The 22,097-nt window shown below is 57.7% G+C and overlaps 2 protein-coding genes across 2 annotated transcripts in view; both read right to left on the reverse strand.

Moving 5' to 3' along the window:
* Nucleotides 1-1,960, reverse strand: part of RLF (RLF zinc finger) — a 34,173-nt gene extending 32,213 nt beyond the window's left edge. The window contains exon 1 of the mRNA XM_039914277.1: nt 1,830-1,960. Coding sequence (XP_039770211.1) covers nt 1,830-1,910 — 81 coding nt within the window. The 5' untranslated portion in view covers nt 1,911-1,960. The remainder of the gene's footprint in view (nt 1-1,829) is intronic.
* Nucleotides 1,961-16,710: 14,750 nt separating this feature from the next.
* On the reverse strand, nt 16,711-18,051 carry CITED4 (Cbp/p300 interacting transactivator with Glu/Asp rich carboxy-terminal domain 4). Its single transcript, XM_039914278.1, has 2 exons — nt 17,978-18,051; nt 16,711-17,503 (listed from the first exon to the last, which is right to left on the reverse strand). Exons 1-2 carry the CDS (start codon nt 18,049-18,051, stop codon nt 16,864-16,866), a joined length of 714 nt encoding a protein of 237 aa, XP_039770212.1. The 3' UTR covers nt 16,711-16,863.
* Between the last annotated feature and the right edge of the window lie 4,046 nt (nt 18,052-22,097).

Genomic DNA, 22,097 nt, shown 5'->3' on the forward strand with positions numbered 1-22,097 from the left:
TTATTTCCTCAAGAGTAAAGATGCTCTGAAACCAAACACCACCCCTATAATGAGCTCCACGGCATGGGAAGAACAGTATGGGAGAGTCAACAAGATGGAGCCCCCGGAAAACTAAGCCAAGCCGAAAGAGACAAGGGAGCACAGGGGACCGAACCCAAGGGCCCCGGAAAGCCGACGCCAACCGCCAGGGCCAGGTCAAAGAGCCCGTGCTCCTCCTTGGTCCCCCGGGGCGACCCACCGGGGCTTCCCACTTGAGAGAGACCGATCGCCCACACGGACGGCCGGGAGCGGACCTTCCCCAGCGCCTCACCGCGGGAAGGACGGCGGTGACCCACGACGAAGGCACGACGGCGGGGGAGGAAGCATCTCGTCGGGACAAGCTGGCGGCCGGGTCGCCGAACGCTCGGCAGAGCTGCGGCCCGCACCGAGGACGAGGCGGATCCCGACGGCCTCGTCGCCCGCTGACCTGCGGCCACGACGTCCCGGGCCAGAAACGCGTTACGGCAGTTCTGGGGCCTCCGTGCCGGACCTTGACACTGTGGACTCTTCCCTCTCCTCTGGGAAGCCGGGACACTCCCTTCGGGTCTCCCTTTCCTCACCTCCTCCTCCTCCCACCTCCAGAGGCCCAGGTCCCCTCCCCCGTTTTGTGTCCTCGCCCCTCTCCGGCCACGACGAGGGGGCACCGGTGCCTGGCGGTCAGGCTGCCTTCTCCTCGATCCCCGTCGGCCACAACTCTCGGCTGACGGAATGGAGCCTTTGGGGACGGGGCAGAGGTCACTTCGGGCTTCCTATTCCTGCAGCGTCAATCTCAGTTCCGGGAAATTCTGAGGCTTAAGAAGTCGGGCGCCCACAACGGTGCTATAACATCTGCCCTGTGCGAAGCATCGTGGTGAGAACCAGAAGGCAGGCCTGGGCACCGATGCAGACGGGGGATGGTACGAAAGCTCCCCGAGGGCAGGGGGTGCATCTAGCGCTCCTACGCGCTCAATACAGCGTGGGGAACCCCATCCCTCCGGCTGAGAGGGGGTGGACGGACCGGAGAGGGGGAAGAGAGTCATTATTATTAATAACAATAATGATGACGATGGTGTTTGTTAAGCGCAAGGTGCCAAGCACCGTTTTAAGCGCCGGGGTGGACACCAGGCGATCAGGTCGTCCCACGGGGGCGGGGGGACGGACTCTGGATGTCCACCCCCATTTTCCAGATGAGGTCAGAGGCCCAGGGAAGTTGAGCGCTCCGTACAGTGCTCTGCACACTGTAGGCGCTCAATAAATGCTACCGAAGTGCCCGGCCCCGACCCCCAGCTGGCGAGTGGCGGGTGCGGGATTGGAACCCGCGACCTCTGACTGCTAAGGCCGGGCTCTGGGCCAACCTGCTTCTCCTCTATGAGAGAGAGAGAGAGAGCAAGAACGGTGAGAAAGAGGCGGGAGGCCCGAATGGCCCCGACCGCCCCGGGGTTCCCGATGGGAGACGAGTGTGGGAAGGAGCGGGGGGGCCCGGGGCCGTGGGTGTTTCCCCTCCCGTGCCCCGGCGCGACGGGACCCCCCCCGCCCGGAGCCGGGAGCCGGGAGCCGGGGCGCCATCCCCGGAGACAAAGGACCGGAGCGGGAGGGCGAGAGAGCCGGTGGATGGGCGGCGGCGGCGGCGGCGGGGCCCCCGGGCCGGGATTGGGGTGGGGGGACCGGGCCCCGCCCCGCCGTCCGTCCGTCCGTCCGGTCCCGCTCCCCGCCGTGCCGCGGGCGGTCTCCCTCCCTCCCTCGCCCCCCCCCCCCGCCCCGGGCCGCCGGTCCCGCCGGTCCCGCCCCCATCCCCCGGGCCGCGGCCGTACCTGACAGAAGCTCCGGCAGTAGCCGCGCGAGGAGCTCTCCGACACCTCCTGCTCCCGCAGCTCCGCCTCCAGCTGCCACATCCGCGCCCACAGCCCCGGCGGCCCCAGGCCGGGGGACGGCGGGCGGGGGCTGCGGGCCCGGGCCCCGGGGACCCCGGCGGCGGCGGCGGCGGCGGCATCTCCCTTCCCGTCCGCCATCTTCCCCGGGCCCAGCAGCGCGTAGGCAACCGAGCCACGTGACCTCCTCCCTCCGGCCCCGCCCCCCGCGAGCACGCCATCAAGCCGCGACCGGGAGGCGCCCGGGCGATGACGTCACGCGAAGGGCGACGGGGCACGCCCCCTCGCGGCCGACCCCGCCCGACGCAGCCCCGCCCCGCCCGTGGAGATCGCGCATGCGCGGACTCTCCCGCCTCGGGGCCGCCGCGCTTCCTCCCCCCCCCCCGCCTCAGGCCCGAGGCGTTTCCTCTTTTCTGGTGCTTATCATTATTAGAATGGTATTTCTTCATTCATTCATTCAGTAGTATTCGTTGAGCGCTTCCTATGTGCAGAGCACTGTACTGAGCGCTTGGAATGGACAAACGGCTAACAGATAGAGTCAGTCCCTGCCCTCTGACGGGCTTACAGCCTAAGAGAAGCAGCGTGGCTCAGTGGAAAGAGCCTGGGCTTGGGAGTCAGAGGTCATGGGTTCGAATCTCGGCTCTACCACTTGTCAGCTGGGTGACTGTGGGCGAGTCACTTCACTTCTCTGGGCCTCAGTTATCTCATCTGTAAAATGGGGATTAAAACTGTGAGCTCCAAGTGGGACAACCTGCTCACCCTGTATCTCCCCCAGCGCTTAGAACAGTGCTCTGCACATAGTAAGCGCTTAACAAATACCAACATTATTATTATTATTATTATTAATCGGGGGAGACGGACAGACAATAGCAATAAATAGAATCAAGGGGATGAACATCTCATTAAAACAAGCTGACTGTGTGGCCAGCACTGTTCTAAGCGCTGGGGTAGCTGCAAGCTAGCCAGGTTGCCCCCCGTGGGGCTCACAGTCTCCATCCCCACTTTACAGATAAGGTCACTGAGGCACAGAGAAGTTAATAATGTTGGTATTTCTTAAGAGCTATGTGCCCAGTACTGTTCCAAGCGCTGGGATAGAGGCAAGGTCATCAGGTTGTCCCACATAGGACTCACAGTCTCCATCCCCATTTTATAGATGAGGTCACTGAGGCACAGAGAAGTGAAGTGGCTGGCCCAAGGTCACACAGCTGACAAGTGGCAGAGCCGGGATTATGTGCCAAGCACTGCTCCAAGTGCTGGGGTAGATTTAAGGTCAAGAGGTTGTCTCACGTGGGGCTCACAGACTTAATCCCCCTTTTCATTCATTCATTCATTCATTCATTCATTCATTCATTCAGTCGTATTTACTGAGCGCTCAATATAGGCAGAGCACCGTACCAAGCTCTGGGAATGGACCATTCGGCGACAGAGACGATCCCTGCCCAACAATGGGCCCACAGTCTAAAAGGGGGAGACAGACAACACAACAAAACAAGTAGTGAGGCTTCAATACCATCAAGATAAATAGAATCATAGATATATACATGTAATTAATAAAAGAAGTAGAGAAATAATATATACAAATATACACAAGTGCTGTGAGGAGGGGAAGGGGGTAGAGCAGGGGGGAGTAGGGGCAATGGGGAGAGGAGGACGGGGCAGCGGGGAAGGGAGGGCTCAGTCTAGGAAGGCCTCCTGGAGGAGGTGAGCTCTCAACAGGGCTTTGAAGAAGGGAAGAGAGTTAGTTTGGCGAGGAAGGAAGGAGTTAGTTTGTCAGCTGTGTGACTGTGGGCAAGTCAACCTCTCTGTGCCTCAGTTCCCTCATCTGTAAAATGGGGATGAAGACTGTGAGCCTCACGTGGAACAACCTGATTACCCTGTATCTACCTTAGTGCTTAGAACAGTGCTCTGCACATAGTAAGTGCTTAACAAATACCAACATTATTATTATTATTAGAGGAGGGAACTGAGGCACAGAGAAGCAAAACAACTTGCCCAAAGTCACTCAGCTGATAAGTGGCAGATTCAGGATTAGAACCCACTACCTCTGACTTCCAAGCCCAGGCTCTTTCCACTAAGCCACGCCGGTTCTCTGGAATTTGTTAAGCGCTTACTAAGTGCCGGGCACTGTACTAAGCCCTGGTGTACAGACAAGCTAATCAGGTCGGACACGATCCACGTACCTCTAGACTGTAAACTCGTTGTGGTTAGGGGATGTGCCTCAGTTACCTCATCTGGAAAATGGGGATTAAGACTGTGAGCCCCACGTGGGACAACCTGATTACCTTGTATCTACCCCAGGGCTTAGAACGGTGCTTGGCACATAGTAAGTGCTTAACAAATACCTTCATTATTATTATTATTATTATCGAAACAAGTCGGGTTGGGCACAGTCCCTGTCCCCTGTGGGGCTCCTTGTTTCAATCCCTATTTTACAGGTGAGGTCACTGAGGCACAAAGAAGAGAAGTGACTGGCCCAAGGTCACACAGCAGACAAGTGGTGGAGTCAGGATTAGAATCCATGACCTTCTGACTCCCAGGCCTGTGCTTTATCCACTATGCCATACTGCTTCTGGATTCCTGGGGGACAGACTGGGGTGGGAGGGGGCCAGTAACTCCAAGCCAACGCAGCAGGTCGATCCGCCGTCGTTCCAAAGGAGTCTCCCCTTTTCTGGAAAGCTTCATGAATTTCAGCAGGAGCTTGGCCATGTCTCCTTCGTCTCCATAATAGTGTCAATTGTTGTGGTTTTTCTTTCCTTTTGGGGTGTGTGGGGGAGGGCGAGGTTATTGTTAGTAGAGTTATGCAGCCCAGAATATAGTCCCTCACCATCATTTCCCCATGGGAAGGAGCCAGCCCTCCTCCTCCTTCCCTAGAGCCGGCCCGACGTTTTTAACTTGGTGTTGTAAAAGTGTGGGTTCTTTCCCAGGGTGTAGAAAGCCCGGCGGCGATGGGGGAGCTGGCAGAGGCCCACTTGGTGGAGGCGGAATACAAGAAGACCAGAGACCCATCTTAGGAACAGCATGGCTTAATAATGATAAATAATGTTGGTATTTGTTAAGCGCTTACTATGTGCAAAGCAGTGTTCTAAGCAGGTTGTCCCACATGGGGCTTACAGTTTTAATCCCCATTTTACAGATGAGGTGACTGAGGCCCAGGGAAGTTAAGTGACTTGGCCAAAGTCACACAGCTGACAAGCGGCGGAGCTGGGATTTGAACCCATGATCTCTAACTCCCCAGCCCGTGCTCTTTCCACTCAGCCACGATGATAATAATAATGATAATAATAATGATAATGGTATTTGTTAAGCACTTACTATATGCCAAGCATTATTCTAAGTGTTGGGATAGATACAAGATAATCAAGTTGTCCCACGTGGGGCTCACGGTCTTAATCCCCATATTACAGATGAGGTAACTGAGGGACAGAGAAATTTAGTGGTTTGCCCAAGGTCACACAGCAGACAAGTGGTGGAGGTAGGATTCGAACCCACATCCTCTAACTCCCGAGGCCGTGCTGCTTCTCGATAGTGGACAGAGCTTAGTGGATAGAGCCCGGGACTGGGAGTCAGAAGGACCTGAGTTCCAATTCCGACTCTGCTACATGTCTGCTGGGACCTCGGTCAAGTCTCTTCAATTCTCTATACCTCAGTTACCTCGTCTGTAAAATGGGGATAAGAGTGTGAGCCCCATGAGGGCTGCTTCAGAGAAGCAGCGTGGCTCAGTGGAAAGAGCCTGGGCTTTGGAGTCAGAGGTCATGGGTTTGAATGCTGACTCTGCCACTTGTCAGCTGTGTGACTGTGGACAAGTCACTTCACTTCTCTCTGCCTCAGTTCCCTCATCTGTAAAATGGGGATGAAGACTGTGAGCCTCACGTGGGACAGCCTGATTCCCCTGTATCTACCCCACCGCTTAGAACAGCGCTGTGCACATGGTAAACGCTTAACAAATACCAACATTATTATTGTGTGGGGCAGGGACCGCGCCCAACCTGATGAACTTGTTTCCAACCCAGCGCTTAAGACAGGGCTTGTACTTAACAAGCACCACTTTTGTGATTATTGATTCAATCAATCGTGTTTATTGAGCCCTTACTGGGGGCAGATTATTATTACTATTATTGTTATTATTATTATTAAGAGAATGGCGGTGTGAGCAGGAAAGCTGTTTCCCCGCTCGGATCGGGCCGGGGGGCAGCCGCTAGGGGGCAGGCGCGCCCCGGGAATGGCCCGGGAATCTCCCCGGGATCGGGAGAAGGATAATAATAATAACAGTAATAATAATAATGTTGGTATTTGTTAAGCACTTACTAGGTGCCGAGCACTGTTCTAAGCACTGGGGGAGATACAGGGTAATCAGGTTGTCCCACGTGGGGCTCACACACTTTTAATCCCCATTTTACAGATGAGGGAACTGAGGCACTGAGAAGTTGTGACTTGCCCCCAGTCACACAGCTGACAAGTGGCAGAGCCGGGAGTCGAACTCATGACCTCTGACTCCGAAGCCCAGGCTCTTTCCCCTGAGCCACGCTGCTTCATGTTGTCGTCGTTGTTGTTGTTGTTGGTATTTGTTAAGCACTTACTATGTGCGAAGCACTGTTCTAAGCGCTGGGGGGATACAAGGTGATCAGGTGGTCCCGCGTGGGGGCGCACAGACTTCATCCCCATTTTAAAATAATAATAATAATGTTGGTATTTGTTAAGTGCTTACTATGTGCAGAGCACTGTTCTAAGCGCTGGGGGAGACACGGGGGAATCAGGTTGTCCCACATGGGGCTCACAGTCTTAATCCCCATTTTACAGATGGGGTAACTGAGGCCCAGAGAAGTTAAGTGACTTGCCCACAGTCACACAGCTGACAAGTGGCAGAGCCGGGATTCGAACTCATGACTTCTGACTCCAAAGCCCATGCTCTTTCCACTGAGCCACGCTGCTTCTACAGCTGAGGTCACTGAGGCACAGAGCAGTGAAGTGACTTGCCCGAAGTCACACAGCTGACAAGTGGTGGAGTCGGAATTCGAACCCATGACCTCTGACTCCCAAGCCCGGGCTCCTTCCACTGCGCCACTCTGCTTGTCTGGCGAGCTCGGGGCGAGCCCTGGAGGGCGGCTCCGCCTGGCGGGAGGCTCCTGTCGTCCGGGGGCCCGTCAACTCCCAGGACTCAGTCCCGGGAGCGCTTACTACGTGCAGCGCACTGTACTAAACCTTGGGGAGAGTACAATAATAGCAGTACAACAGACACATCCCTTGCCCAGGACGGGCTTACAAAATTGAGAGCTGGAGCAGACGCTCGTTCTAATCGCCATGCTGCCACTTGTCTGCTGCGTGGCCTTGGGGAAGTCATTTCACTTCTCCGTGCCTCAGTTACCTCATCCGTAAAATAGGGGGGAAGACTGTGAACCCTTTTTTGGAACTGTGTCTAATCTGGTTCCCTTGCATCTATCTATCCTGGTGTTTAGTACAGTGCCCGGCACATAGTAAGTGCTTGACAAATACCATTAAAAAAAGGGCAGTGGGGCTGAAGTGGAGAGGAACATCAAATGCTTTAGGGATACCGAGCCAAGTGCAGAGGTGATGCAGAAGAAACAGAGTAGAGGAAACGATGGCTTAGTTGGGGAAAGCCTCTTGGAGGAGATGTGACTTTAAAAAGGCTTTGAAGGTGGGGGATAAAAAAGGAGAGTAGCCTTTTTTTATGGGGCGGGGAGGGAGTTCCAGGAAAAGTGATTTGGGTGGGAGATCTATTTATTTTATTAATGATGTGTCTATATCTATGATTCTACGTATCTATTTTGATGGTATTGATGCCTGACTACTTGTTCTGTTTTGCTGTCTGTCTCCCCCTTTGTGAGCCTGTTGTTGGGCAGGGATTGTCTCAATCGGTTGCCGAATTGTTCATTCAATTCATTCATTCAATAGTATTTATTGAGCGCTTACTATGTGCAGAGCACTGTACTAAGCGCTTGGGATGAACAAGTCGGCAACAGATAGAGACAGTCCCTGCCGTTTGACGGGCTTACAGTCTAATCGGGGGAGACGGACAGACAAGAACAATGGCACTAAACAGCGTCAAGGGGAAGAACATCTCGTAAAAACAATGGCAACTAAATAGAATCGAGGCGATGTACAATTCATTAACAAAATAAATGGGGTAACGAAAATATATACAGTTGAGCGGACGAGTACAGTGCTGTGGGGATGGGGAGGGAGAGGTGGAGGAGCAGAGGGAAAAGGGGAAAAAGAGGGTTTAGCTGCGGAGAGGTAAAGGGGGGGTGGCAGAGGGAGTAGAGGGAGAAGAGGAGCTCAGTCTGGGAAGGCCTCTCGGAGGAGGTGAGTTTTAAGTAGGGTTTCGAAGAGGGAAAGAGAATCAGTTTGGCGGAGGTGAGGAGGGAGGGCGTTCCGGGACCGCGGGAGGACGTGACCCGGGGGTCGACGGCGGGATGGGCGAGACCGAGGGACGGTGAGGAGGTGGGCGGCAGAGGAGCGGAGCGTGCGGGGTGGGCGGTAGAAAGAGAGAAGGGAGGAGAGGTAGGAAGGGGCAAGGTGATGGAGAGCCTCGAAGCCTAGAGTGAGGAGTACGTTTCAAGCGCTTAGTACAGTACTCTGCACACAGTAAGCTCTCAATAGATACGATTGAATGAATGAATGAATGAACGAGAGTGAAGTAAGGACTGGAGTGGGGAGAGACAGGAGGCTGATAATAATAATAATAATAATGTTGGTATTTGTTAAATGCTTACTATGTGCAGAGCTCTGTTCTAAGTGCTGGGGTAGACACAGGATAATCAGGTTGTCCCACTTGAGGCTCCCAGTTAATCCCCATTTTACAGATGAGGAAACTGAGGCACGGAGAAGTAAAGTGACTTGCCCACAGTCACACAACTGACAAGTGGCAGAGCTGGGGTTCAAACCCATGACCTCTGTCTTCCAAGCCCGGGCTCTTTCCACTGAGCCACGCTGCTTCCCCTATGCAGGAGTCAAGGTGAGATATGACAAGTGCTTGATAATCTCCTCCTACCCCTGGCCCATGCATAAAAGATTCCCCCAGCTAAGGCAGCCAGAGTGTCGGGGTTGGGACCTGGAGCTGGTGGGGACGGAGCTCCGAGTTAGAGGGATTGGAGCCCAGAGCTGGCCAAGCTGGTTCTCCGCTCCCTCCGGAAATGTTGGACCCCCCTCGTGGGCACAAGGCAGTGCCGAGATGTCTGCTGGGCTCATCCAATCCTGAGGAGTCTTTCTCTTTCTCATCTCTCCCACCGCCACCTTCTCCGCTGCCTGGACCTCCCTCCCCATTCACATCTGGCAGACCACTGCTCTCCCCATCGTCAAAGCCCTTCTGAAATGCCATCTCATATACCTAGCCCCTTTTCTTCCTTCCTCTTCCCTTCCTTCAGTGTAGTTTATTTCGGTTTATGTCAAAGAAGTGTGGCCTAGTGGAAAGAGCACAGGACTGGTAGTCAGACTGGGTTCTATTACTTCCGTGTTGTGACTGTCTCTGTACCTCAGTTTCCTCAGCTGTAAAAAAGGGGGTTCAATACCTGTTCTCCCTCCCGTCAGGCACTGTGAGTCTCATATGGGACAGAGACTGCATCTGAATGCATTGTGTTATATCTACTTCAGCGATTGGCACATATTAAGCATGTGAATACAATTTTTATTATTAATTTTTGCCTGTTTCCCTTATTTGATTGCAAACTCTTTGAAGGCAGGGATCTCATCTACCAACTCTGTGGTACCCTTCCTACCCTTCCACTGTTCTGCACACAGTAGGCACTCAATGCATGCCACGGATTGATTGTCAGATTGGTTGATCAATGGAGGGAATAGTTGGAGACTGGCTGCCTGGACCCTTGAGAGGGTCCTGGGAAGAAGGGCAGAGGGTCTGAGATCCATTAATGCTGCCTCCCTGCACAGCTGCAGTCTGAGGAATCGGAACGGAGTGACAAGCCAAAGCCCGGGGACCCGGGATTATTGACATGATTGCCCCATCCCCTAGAAGACGGTCCGGCTCCCTCTCTCTCCCAGGGGCCGGACCGGCGCCTCCTCGGTGAATGGTTTCCCCGGTTGTCCTGGGCCTGGCCCTCATGCTACTCCCAGATTCCCGGCCAGGCTCCACCCTCTGCCAATGCCCACTCCCCTCCCCCCGCACACACTCAGTCCAGGGCCGTTAGACCCCCTGATGTTGCACGGGGATTCCCCGGTGCGGCAACCACCCTGCCAACAGGCCCACCGCCTGCTCGCCCATCTTCCCGCAGTGTGGCAATCCCACAGGCCACAGGCTAGGAGTGTGCAATCAGAAATGGGTGGACGGTTGGCTCTGGTGGTAAGACCGTGGTAAGGAGAGGGGCAGCACAAGGCCTCCACAGGCAAGTGACTTGAGGTTGAAATCCCCTGCACCCCCCAGCCAGCCATTTTTACCTGAGCAATTGCCCAGCAACACTCCATTTCAGGGAGAGAGGAGAGGGCAGGGAATCAGGCGGGGGAGCTTGCAGAGAAAGAGTAGCCCCTCCCCCTGGCTCAGCGTCCCCTCCCTGAGACCCCAGACTCCACAGGCTCCCCACCTGCCTCAGTCCCCTCCTTTAGCCCTTGTTTCCTTCCAATTCCATTTCCCACACTGCTTCAATGGGAGTGAGCAGGGAGTCAGGGGAGCAGACAGGAGGTTGGAGGAGGATAATGGCGGTGATGTGAGGCTTGGGGAGGGGTGGGGGGGCGGTGGCGGGAATCAGAGGAGAGGGACAGGAGGGGCAGACCAGGTGACCAGACCCAGGGCCCCAGCCCCCCCAGCCCCCGCACGGGTCCCTCCTCCAAACCTCACCCACCTCACCCCACCCCCACCCCAAACCCACACTAAGCCCAGCTCCCTCTACTCCCCCCACCCCACTTCCGACTTGCTGATGTTTGTTCCCTAAACCAACCGTTTCCTGGTTACTCCCAGGGAGGGGGCAGGGAGGGAGAGGGTCGGCCCACCCGAGGGAAGGGGCTCAGTTGGAGCATTGCAGAACACCCACTGCCCCTTGAGGTGTGGCCCCTGCCCCCGCGGAAAGCCGGGTCCCCGACAGGTCTTCCTGCTGTGCTGTCAGGACCTTAGTGAGGTGGGGGAGGAATGTGGGGGGACGGTTGGCCACCGAGTGGTTGTCTCAGCCCAGTGGGCAGTGCCCAGCCCCTGCCCTGCTCCTGCCCCTTTGTTGTGACCATGAAGATTGAAAGCCCATTTGTTCCCCCTGTCCACCCTGACCACTCTCAAGCCCAGTCCTGGGGCGGGGGGGATCACAGCTCACTGCGGGGACCCAGAGTCCATACTGACAGCCCACCTTCCTCAGCCCTTGCCGTAAGACAGACAGCCAGGCAGAATTTGGCTGGAATCTCATTGTGTCCGCGAAGAACAGGCTAAGAAAGGGCTTTATGCTACACAAAACCTGTGGGTCACCGTGCTACTAGTTCAGCCTTAACCACGCTTATATGCATGCAGCTTGGCTCAGTGGAAAGAGCCCGGGCTTCAGAGTCAGAGGTCTTGGGTTCTAATCCCACCTCCACCACTTGTCACTTGTGTGATTTTGGGCAAGTCACTTAACTTCTCCGTGCCTTACTTACCTCATCTGTAAAATGGGGATGAAGACTGCGAGCCCCACGTGGGACAACCTGAATACCTTGTATCTTCCCCAGCGCTTAGAACGGTGCTTGGCACATAGTGAGCGCTTAACAAATACCATCATTATTATGTATGCACGCTGCACAGGGACACATGTACAACAGCATGTTACACATCCACACGCTGCACATCCAGATGCTTGTAAACTGCAAGCCCTCCCTGCACGTACTCTTCCCCCTTAAAGAAGCAGCGTGGCTCAGTGGAAAGAGCACGGGCTTTGGAGTCAGAGGTCATGGGTTCGAATCCCGGCTCGGTCACTTGTCAGCTGTGTGACTTTGGGCGAATCATTTAACTTCTCCGTGCCTCAGTTACCTCATCTGTAAAATGGGGATTAAGACTGTGAGCCCCACGTGGGACAACCCGATTCCCCTGTGACTACCCCAGCGCTTAGAACAGTGCTCGGCACATAGTAAGCGCTTAACAAATACCAACATTATTATTTTAAAAACCTTACTGAAGGCACATCTCCAAGAGACCTTCCCTAAGTCCTCTTTTCCTTTTCCTTTTCTTCAGCTCTCTTCTGTGTCACCCTGACTTGCTCCCTTTATTCATCCCCCATCCCAGCCTCACAGCACTTATGTACATATCTGTCATTTATTTATGAATATTAATAGATGTCTCCCCCTCTACACTATAAGCTCGTTGTGGGCAGGGAATGCGTCTGTCCTATTGTACTCTCCCAAATGCTTAGTGGAGAAGCAGCGTGGCTTAGTGGAAAGAGTACGGACTTGGGAGTCAGGGGTGGTGGGTTCTAATCCCTGCTCTGCCACTTGTCTGCTGTGTGGACCTTGGGCAAGTTACTTAACTTCTCTGTGCCTCAGTTACCTCATCTGTAAAAATGGGGATTAAAAAACGTGACCCCCACGTGGGACAATCTGATTACCCTGTATCGACCCCAGCGCTCAGAACAGTGCTCTGCACATAGTAAGGGCTTAACAAATACCATAATTATTAGTACGATGCTCCGCACCCACTAAGCACTCGATAAATATGATTGCCCGGCTGACTCACACCCACGGCGACAGCAGCATCCTGGAGCTTGGCAGGAGCGGGGGTCGGGGGGATACGTGGCCCCTCAAAGGCCCGGGGGAAGCAGAACGGGCGATGCCGTTGTCTTCCGAGGAGGAGAGGGGAGGGGCAATGTGGCCAGTGGGCTGACCGCAGACTTGGCCGGGAGACAATTCCCGGCCGGAGCCGAACCGACGAGCCCTCCCCGAGTTCTGGAGAAAGGGGAACGTCGGAGCGCCAGCGGCCACAGGGGATGGGGAAGGGGCCTGTCTCAGGTCTCCAGCTGGAAGCCTCAGACCGGCTGCCCCGTCTCTGCGGCCACACACTCTGCAGAAGGTTGTGTCTCCGGGGACCCTCCTGGGGAAGCTTCCTGGCCCCGCGGCCCGAGAAAGGGGTCAGAGAACCCCCAGGGTGGTCTCCTTGCTGAGCGGCTTTCGGTCCCCTGTCTCGCCCAGGGAGGTGCCCAGGAATAGGATCAGGCTGGCGGCTGCTGGCCAGCGGGGACATTGGACACACCTGGCCGGCCCCCTGACCCTGTGCTACACGATTATACCCCGCGCCGCTCCAGGCAGCTCCCAGAGAGAGGCTTGCGGGGCCAAAAGGAGACGAATGCAGGTGTCGGGCTGCGGTCGAGGGGTGGCCGGCAATCCGGAGCCTCGAACACGGAGCCCGGCCATCGTCCCCCTGGGCTGGAGTAGAAGGAAGAGCCACCTCCCCAGAGGACGGACCACGCTCCCAGCCGGCCCGGTCACCCGGGGCCCAGACACTGGGCGTGTCGCTGCGAGCCCGGAGGGACTGCAGGGTCAGGGCCCAACCGGCACAGAGACGGCCAGACCGGTGGACGCGGGCCTTAGTCTCGGGAGGCCTGGGCAGATGAGGGAGGTAAGAAAGTGAAACTGGGAACGGAAAGTCAGCGCTGCTTATAGCTGTCCCGGGAAAAGTCCCTGAGCCCTGACACTTCCTGTCATCCAACACACACACACACACACACACTCCACCCCCCAGCCCAGATGGCCAGGGCTCTGTCTCCACCCGGGGCACCTGCGGGCTTGGGGAACTGTGAGCTGGTCCCATCCTGGACTCCTACTCAAGCAATATCACTTATCCAGTGCCTACCAGAGGCAAATCATTAATAATAACGATGGTATTTGTTAAGCGCTAACTATGTGCCAAGCACTGTTCTATGCACAGGGGTAGATCCAAGGTAATCAGGTTGTCCCACGTAGGGCTCACAGACTTAATCCCCATTCTGCAGATGAGGTAACTGAGGCGCAGAGAAGTTAAGTGACTTTCGCAATGTCACACATCTAAGTGGCGGAGCCGGTATTAGAACGGATGACCTCTGACTCCCAAGCCCGGGCTCTTTCCACTAAGCCACCCTGCTATCCATGGTATTTACTGAGAGCCTCCTGGGGTTTAATAATAGCTGCATTAAGCACGTGGGAGAGTTCAACAGGATTAGAAGCCACAACTCCTGCCATCAAGGAGTTTACAGCCTAGCAGGGGCTTGAGACCCTTTTCCCCAGTTAATTTCTCTTCACTCATTTTATATCCTCATTATCACCTCAGGAGGTATTGACTCAGAGCATCGCCTACATTTATGGTCATTTCAGTTTACACACTCCATCCCTTTCAGCACTGATAAAGTCACCTCTCCATCTCGTCGTTATTTAGTTAAAACCCATTTTATCTTCTTCCTTCCCTCGAAAGTTTAGTGTCTTCTTACCTTTAGACTGGAAGCTCCTCTAGGGCAGATTGTGTCTTTTGCCTTGTCTGTACTCTCCCAAGCACTTAATACAGTGTTTATGGGTCAGGGGGCAAAAGACAAGACAAAATACTGTTGATTGATTACTTGACCTTGTTATATCGGTTTCCCCGGGTGCTCTCCCGTCTGCCACCCAACTCTGCCCGAGCTCCCACCCCACATTTGTTCTTCTGCAACATGGAGGTTGTGTTCTTGCAAAAATCTTGCGTTAAGGAAAACTCGTATTGAAGTGTATAAGACTGCACTCGTGCACCTTCTTATCCAGGCTCACGTCGTCAGTCAAATGTTGCCTAATTCCCCAATAGCGTTCTAGCAGAAAGGTGCAATGAAACGTGTTTAGGGAGGACACGAGGGCGTTCACGGGAGCAGAGAGCAGCAGCTAGACCAGGTGATGGAGAGCAAACATTTCCTCTCTGCCTTTCTGAGCTCCACCCTGCCGTCTCCCTTGTTCCTGCATTGCTGTCACTCCATTTTGCTGGCTGTCCCCCATGGTCCCCGAAGCCCCAAGGCTTTGAAGTGGCCTTGAGGTTCCCGGACCCCCATTTGCCAGCCTCGTTTGGCCAGTCTAGCCAAGGGCAGTATGTCACGCTACACCCGGGCACGGTGGAAGGCTCAAACAGACAGGCTCCCCATGCCCGGTGTGATTCCTTGGGGATGTGACGCTCTGCTCCTGGCCCTCGCTGGTCCCGGGCACGTCTCGGCATTCCAGAATTCCCCAGCCGGCAGGAGGGTGAGGCAGGCAAGGCCCAGCAGCTCAGGACCCCTTGGGGCAGCAGGACCCTCTCCCAGCTTTTTTCCTAATCCAATTCCCGACGCCTCAGGCAGATAGAGGCCGGGACCCGGGACTCTCGGTTCCAGATCCAGACGGCCACATGGCTGATCGGAGGAGGCCGGGGAGGGGGAGAGACGGTGCCATGAGCCTGTCAAGGCTGGAGCCTGGGCCGGTCACTGGGATAGCTCTCGAGGCGAGGCGGGGCGTGCTGGGGAGCCGTTCGGGACCCCAGCCCCTCAGGCCAGGGAACTGCGGGCAGGCAGGCCCCTGGGGGGGAATGGACCGTGCTGGCCCGGGAGTTTCTCTCAGCGCCGGGATCGCCCGCTCCCCGTCTTCGGGGCCGTCCAGCCCGTCTGCAAAGTCGCTTCCCGGACCGTCCACAGCACTGTTAAAAGGTTGCTGGACGCCCCCTCTCTTCATCAGAGACCCACAATAGGGTTGGGGCGGGGGACGAAGGACAGATAACCCAGTGTTACTCTGTTGTCCCAAGCTCCCAGCAGTGGGACGGGAAGGGGGCGCAGCGCAGGGTTACACCATGAAACAGTGGGGGCTAGGTGGAAAATATTTATGGTATTTGTTAAACGCTTACTATGTGCCAGGCATTCTACTGAGCGCTGGACACCGTACTAAAGCTCAATAAATACGACTGACTGACTGGATAGAGCCTGGGCATCGGAGGGACCTACCTTCCGATCCCAGCTCTGCCAATTGTTTGCTGTGTGACCTTGGGTAAGTCACTTAACTTCTCAGTTACCTCCTCTGTAAAATGGGCTCTAAGTCTGAGCCCCGTGTGGGACAGGGACTGTATGTACCCCCCCCCGCCCCCCCGCGCTTAAAACAGTGACTGGCTCATAGTAAGCGTTTAACAAAGACGACGATTAGTCTTGCAGCCGAGATCGGAGCAAGGGGGCCGCGGGGGAGGACACAGCAGGGCCAGAGGGGTCGGGAAGGGGGCACAGGACACCGTACAGCCGACAGTGCTTGCATCAGGAGAAGGATTCGCGGGAGAAATGTTCGAGGAGGAGAGGAGGCCAAAAGAGGAAGCATTAAATCCAACTGCCTCCCCGCCCCGCTCCCTCACCTGGGCCATGCTCCGGGCCAGCAGCCAAGCCCCTAAAGGGGCAGGCCCCTTTGTGTTTGCCGTGACAGTTCCGCGCCCGGATCGGGAGCGTCGAAAGCGAAAAGGGGCGCGTCCCGGCCGCGGTCCCCGCGCCCTGTCCGGCCTGCGGACGAGGGCCCGCGGAAGAGAAAGCGCATCGGCCGAAGGGTCGGGACTAAAAAACGCTGACGGTTTTATTTGGAGCCGGATGAGGCCCGGGCCGGCCGGCCGCGGCTACCGAGGCTACCACCGAGGCTACCGAGGGTCCGGGCAGGACCCCGGGCCCTGGCGGGGGAAGCCGGACAGGGCAGCGGCCCGGCCTGGGATCCAGCCCCAGACGGAGACCCGCCGGGGGAGGCGGAGCGGCGCGGCTTCGTGGCAAGAGCCCGGGCTTGGGAGTCCCGGGACGTGGGTTCTAATCCCGGCTCCGCCGCTCGGCTGCCGGCTGTCCTTGGGCAAGACGTTTCACCTCTCTGTGCCTCAGTTACCCCGTCTGGAAAATGGGGATTGCGACCGGGAGCCCCGCCTGGGGCAACCTGATCACCTCGTCTCTCCCCCAGCGTTTAGGACAGGGCTTGGCCCGTAGGAAGCGCTTCGCGGATACCGTGGCGCTGCTTCATTCTTCCGGGAGGGTGGGTCCTCTCCCGAGGGTCCGAGGGGGGCCGGCCGGGCCGCCCCCCTTTCCCCGCGGCCCGCTCAGCACCTGACGGCGCCGGCCTGCTGTTTGCCGGCCAAGTCCGTCACCAGGTCGAACTCGTTCTGTCCCAGGAAGAGCTCGGGCAGCTCCTGCTCGCGGTCCAGGCCCAGCTCCAGGGCCAGAGTGGTCAGCACCTCCTCGTCCACGAGCTCCGTGTCCATTAGGTTGAGAGGCAGCGCGGGCAGGGGCGGCGCCGACGGCGGCTGCTGCGGCAGGTGGAAGGGCCCGGGAGCCAAGGGCCCGCGGTAGAGCGGGGGCACGGGGCCCACGCCCCCGCCCGGGCCCACGGCCAGGCCCCCGCCCGCCCCCGCCAGCGGGTGGCCCTGGAACTGCGGGTGGAGTTTCTGCGGGGGCGGGCCGGTCCTGGGCGGCGGCGCCCCCAGGAAGGACACCTGCGCCGGCCCCGGGCCCCCGTAGCCCCCGGGCCCCGGCCCCTGCTGGCGGGGCGGGAGGAGCTGCGGGCCGGCCGGGCCGTAGGGCGGCAGGGAGCCGGAGGGCGGCGGGGGGAGGGACCGGAGCAGATGCTGCCCGTGGGCGGGGGGTCCGGCGGGAGCCCCCGGGCCCAGGCGGTAGCTCCGCAGCCCGGACCCGCCGGGCCCCAACGGCGACATCGAGTGCTCGGCCATGGCCGCCCGGGTCCTGCGGGAGAGGAAGAGACAGACCAGGTGAACCCGGGGGCGGCGGGGGGCCGGAGACCTCTCCCGTCCCACCTCCACCCGCTCCGCAACCCGGGCCGGGGACGTGGGAGTTTGGAGGGGGGTGGGGAGGGAGATCCGACCCCCGGTCGGGGGAGAGGAGGCCGTTCCCGGCGAGGGCCAGCCGGACGACGCCCAGGTCCGGGGCAGGCTGACCGGCTCCTCTAGGGGACGGGGACCATGTCCACCCAAGAAAGCCCTAAAACCGGGACCGGGGCGGATTCCCCAAATCTCCCTCCCGTCCACAGCCCCGAGCCCGGGGGGGGGGGCGGTGAGGGGCGAAGCCCACCGGGACCTACCCGAGCTCCGCGAACCGAACCACTGATAGGACGCGCGGCACCCGCCCCCCCCCCCCCCGACCTTTTATCCCCCCAGCCGGGAGCCGACAGGCCCCCGGGACCCCACCCCCTTCTCTCACTGGTCGATCAAGCTTCTAGTCCCTTTTCCCTCCGCCCCCACCACCCGGATCCAGGCCACGCCCCTCTCCTTCATAGCCCAAGGAGTCCATCACCCTTCCCACTACTTTCTGGCCCCGCCCCACCATGTTGTCGGTCAGCTGGCCCTTGCCCGGTCTCCCCACCCCCATCAATTAATTGCCCCGGCGACGCCCCTCCTGAATGGAGCCGGTTCCTGGGGTCAAGGGTGGCGATAGGAGAGACGGGAGTGCTGGATGGTTCTTCCTGTTGGAGACAGAATTCTGGAATGGGTGGACCGCGGGCTGACCCAGTGGGCGACATTCAGGTAGATGCCCCGGTTTGCTCTCTGATGAGAGACAGAGGCAGAGACAGAGTCGTCCTTCGTGTGGGAAGAAGATAATACCATGTCGAAGAGGAAAACATTTGGAACTGGCACAGCCACGCAAGCCAGGCTCAAAGAGTTCAGTGGCCCCGATCCGGTCCTATTCTCCTTTCAGGCTGAAAGTGCACACTTATCCGTCCTTGGATTCACGCATGCACACACCACCCTCCTAACAAACTCACACGCCATCCTGGCTCTCCTCCTCTCAGCCTCACCCACGGACCAACGCCCTCCTCACCAGCGGGGCCTGGCGAATGGGCAGGTTTTTATAATGGTTGAACCCTGATCCGACCTTTTACCAACTTGGGCAGGGACCAGAGAGGCTTCTGGGTAGGCTGGGAGATGCCAGGTTCAGCATCTTGGGGGGTTTGGGGGGGGGGAGTGTTAGTGGTAGAGAGTTGCTTCCATCTGGGTGATACAGCCCCATCTCACTCAGCAGCTCCCGGTGCCCCTGTCCTAGGGCCCTCAGCATTGGCGGGTTTCCTCTCTGACCCCCCCATGGGGGAGGGAGGCCTGAACCCCACCTGAGGGCACCCAATCACCGTGTGCAGCACGGCGACCCCCGCCCAACCTCCCGAGGTTCCCAGGGTGAGCCCCCAGCTGACTCGGTCCCCGGTTCCCCGGGGGCAGCTGGGTGTGGGGGGGTCCTTAGCCCCGTCCTTCCTGGCTCCTGTGGGGTTGAAACTTTGGACTTCGAGCAAAGGCAGCGTGAGCGAAGGCAGTGTGAGTGAGAGGACCCTCTGGCCCCGCACATCTCCCAGGCAGGTCAGCCCAGGATGGGAATCCCGGAATGTGTCTGCTGGGGAGAGCTAAGCCCGGAGCCCAACAATAATAATAATAATAATGCTGGTATTTGTTAAGCGCTTACGATGTGCAGAGCACTGTTCTAAGCGCTGGGGGAGATAGAGGGTAATCAGGTTGTCCCCCGTGAGGTTCACAGTTAATCCCCATTTTACAGAGGAGGGAACTGAGGCACAGAGAAGTGAAGTGGCTTGTCCACAGTCACACAGCTGACAAGTGGCAGAGCCGGGATTCGAACCCATGAACTCTGACTCCCAAGCCCGGACTCTTTCCACTGAGCCCCGCTGCTTCTCGGTGCTGAGGGGGCCCAGCACCGCCCTCACGCTCCAGCCCATCCCGGCCCCCCTCTCACCGTCGGCCGGCTAGTGTGCCCACAACGGGTCTTCCCTCCCCACCCAGGGTCCTCCCCAGTCCCTTCCAAAACCATTTCCTGGGGACAGCATCTCCCCGCTAAAACCCTTCGCCCACCCAAGTCTGGGGATCGACTCCGCTGTCAGCCTCTCCGTTCCCTGGCCGCGGCCCCACGCCATCATTCCTCTGCGGGCCGGGGCCCCTCCCTGCCTCAGCCCGCTGGCCAGGCCCGGTGACTCCGACTGCTCAAACGGACCCCGTTGACCTAGCTGGGTGTGGAAGACGCTGGCCAGCTGGCGTGCAACCCCAGAAAGGGTGAGGGAATAGGGTGGCACCCCGTCCCTAGTAGACACTCTCCCTGACACCCTGTCCCTGGCTGGGGCTTGGCCGCCGTTGCTCAGATCAGATCCCGCTCTGCCATCCCCAGCCACAACACCCAGCCACGACCACCGGCCATGGCCCACAGCCTCAGTCATGGGTTCCAGTCCCGATCCCAGGCTCGGCCCCTGCCACCGCCAGTCTCCAGCCACAGTTACAACGCCCAGCCCCAGCCCCCAGGAATCGGGTTCCCACCTCCTCGCCCTGCCCCCTGCCTCTCTCCTGCCTGCTCGTACCTCTGTCAGCAGTCCTTAGGCAGACTGCTCCCCTCCCCTCGAGATCCCAAGGTCAGGGAGAATTAAAATCCCCTGTGGCTGCAACCTCTGGTCTAGGTGGGGGGGCGTCTGCATTTTGCCCCGATGGACGGTGGGGAGGGGTGGTCCCAGGGGAAGGAGAGGGGCGGCTGTGGGGAGAGGCGGGCAGAGCACTGTGTTTCACTCCTTGTTCTCAGACCAGTTTGGGGGCTCGGAGGATATTGGACGGAAGGGAGTGAAGTTTCCTCGCTGTTCACACAGCAATGGACTCACGGCTCTGTGCAGAGGCTGGGCGCTGGGACGCCTGAGTTCCCGCCCCAGCCGGGGCCGTGGGAACCCGCCCGGAGCGGCAGGGAGACAGGTTTCCCAGCCATAAAACGGACTAATGGCCTGCAGCCGGCTACCCAGCCGGGCGGCTCTCAACGAGTTAATGGGAGCTAGGTGCTTGGAGATCGCCAGATGAAAGGAGCGGTGAGTGTGTGTGTGTGTTTGTGTGTGTGTGTCGCACGCGTGTGCCCGGGGACTCTTATTGTAATTAGTAGGTGTGGTCAAAGCAGGTGTGCATGTGTGTGTGTTTATGTATGCGTGCTTGTGGGTTTGTTTTTGTGCAAGTGTGTTTGTGCATGTGTCTTTGTATTGTGGGTTTATGCATATGTCTGTGTATGAAAGAGGGAGAAAGAGACAGACAGACAGACCCTGGAAGGCAACAGCCCTATCTGCCCATCTCTCCCCTCCTACTTTACAAGGCTGCAGGTATCACATTAATTTGGCTCCTCCCAGACTCAACTTTCCCACCCTCTCCCCCGCCCACAAACTTGATCCTGGCCCAGCCCCAGCTCGACCCCAGCTCCATCCTCCCCTCGCCCCCCCAGCCCCTACCCTCTTCCCAACTCCAGCCCGGCCTCACCCCTGACCTGACCTCAGCCCCGGCCCCAGCCCTAGCCTAGCCCCAACTTTCCCATCCTCTCCCCTTGCCACAACCTTGGCCTCAGCCCCAACCCCAGCTCCACTCTGGCCCCTGGTTCTTGGGGGACAGTTCTTGTGACATCATTTATGTTTGCGTTTCTCCAGGAAGCCTTCTTCCGAGCTTCCCTAGCACCCCTCTAGTAATATCTGGCACTTAGAGATTTGATTTTATCCCTTTCCTAAGCACTCGCCTTCAGGTTCATATCCATCCCCTGCTACCAGCCCCATGGCACTTATGTATAATTCTGTAATTTATTTATTTATTTTAGTGTCCTTCTCCCCCTCTAGACTGTAAGTTCATTGTGAGCAGGGAATGTGTCTTTTTGTTGAATTGTACTCTCCCCAGTGTTTAGTATAGTGCTCTGCACACAATAAGTGCTCAATAAATAGGATTGATTGAATGATCGAGTGGAGGGAGTGCATGTCTCCCTTCTGTTGTTCTCCCTCAAGTGCTTAATACGGTGCTTGGCCCTCAGCAGATGCTCAACAAATACTATCGATTGGTTGATTGATCGATTGATTAGCTGTAGCTGCCCCGAGGTCTGCCCCTGTGGGCACCCAGGTCCCAGTCCATAGTCAAGGGCCGGGCTGAGCTTATGAACCTTCCAGCCAGGAAGGTCTGTGGGTACTTCTGCCCCCGTCATCCAGAGAGCTGGGCTTTCCCTGTCCCGGAGGCAGGCAGACCACCTGGGCCCAATGGGAGGGCCCTTTCAGGGAAGCAGCTGCTTGGTTTGAGTGTGGCTGGTGGGGCTGAAGTGTCGGGTGGCTTTGGGAGCTTCAACAGGGACACAGGGGGGAAGGGGACAGCGGGGCATATGGAGACCTCTGGTATGTTCACCTGGCATCGGCAGCCCTGATCTTGCCCAGGCTTTGGGAGTGAAACGTGGACATAGGGTGAAAATGAGGAGTGGCCAGGGCGGGTCAGTAGTGCCAACACCCAGAGGCATGTGCCCCACGTGCCACCCTTTGCCCTGGCAGCCAGTGTTCAGG

The sequence above is a fragment of the Ornithorhynchus anatinus genome, chromosome 16 (genome assembly GCF_004115215.2).
Source record: "Ornithorhynchus anatinus isolate Pmale09 chromosome 16, mOrnAna1.pri.v4, whole genome shotgun sequence".
NCBI lineage: Eukaryota > Metazoa > Chordata > Mammalia > Monotremata > Ornithorhynchidae > Ornithorhynchus > Ornithorhynchus anatinus.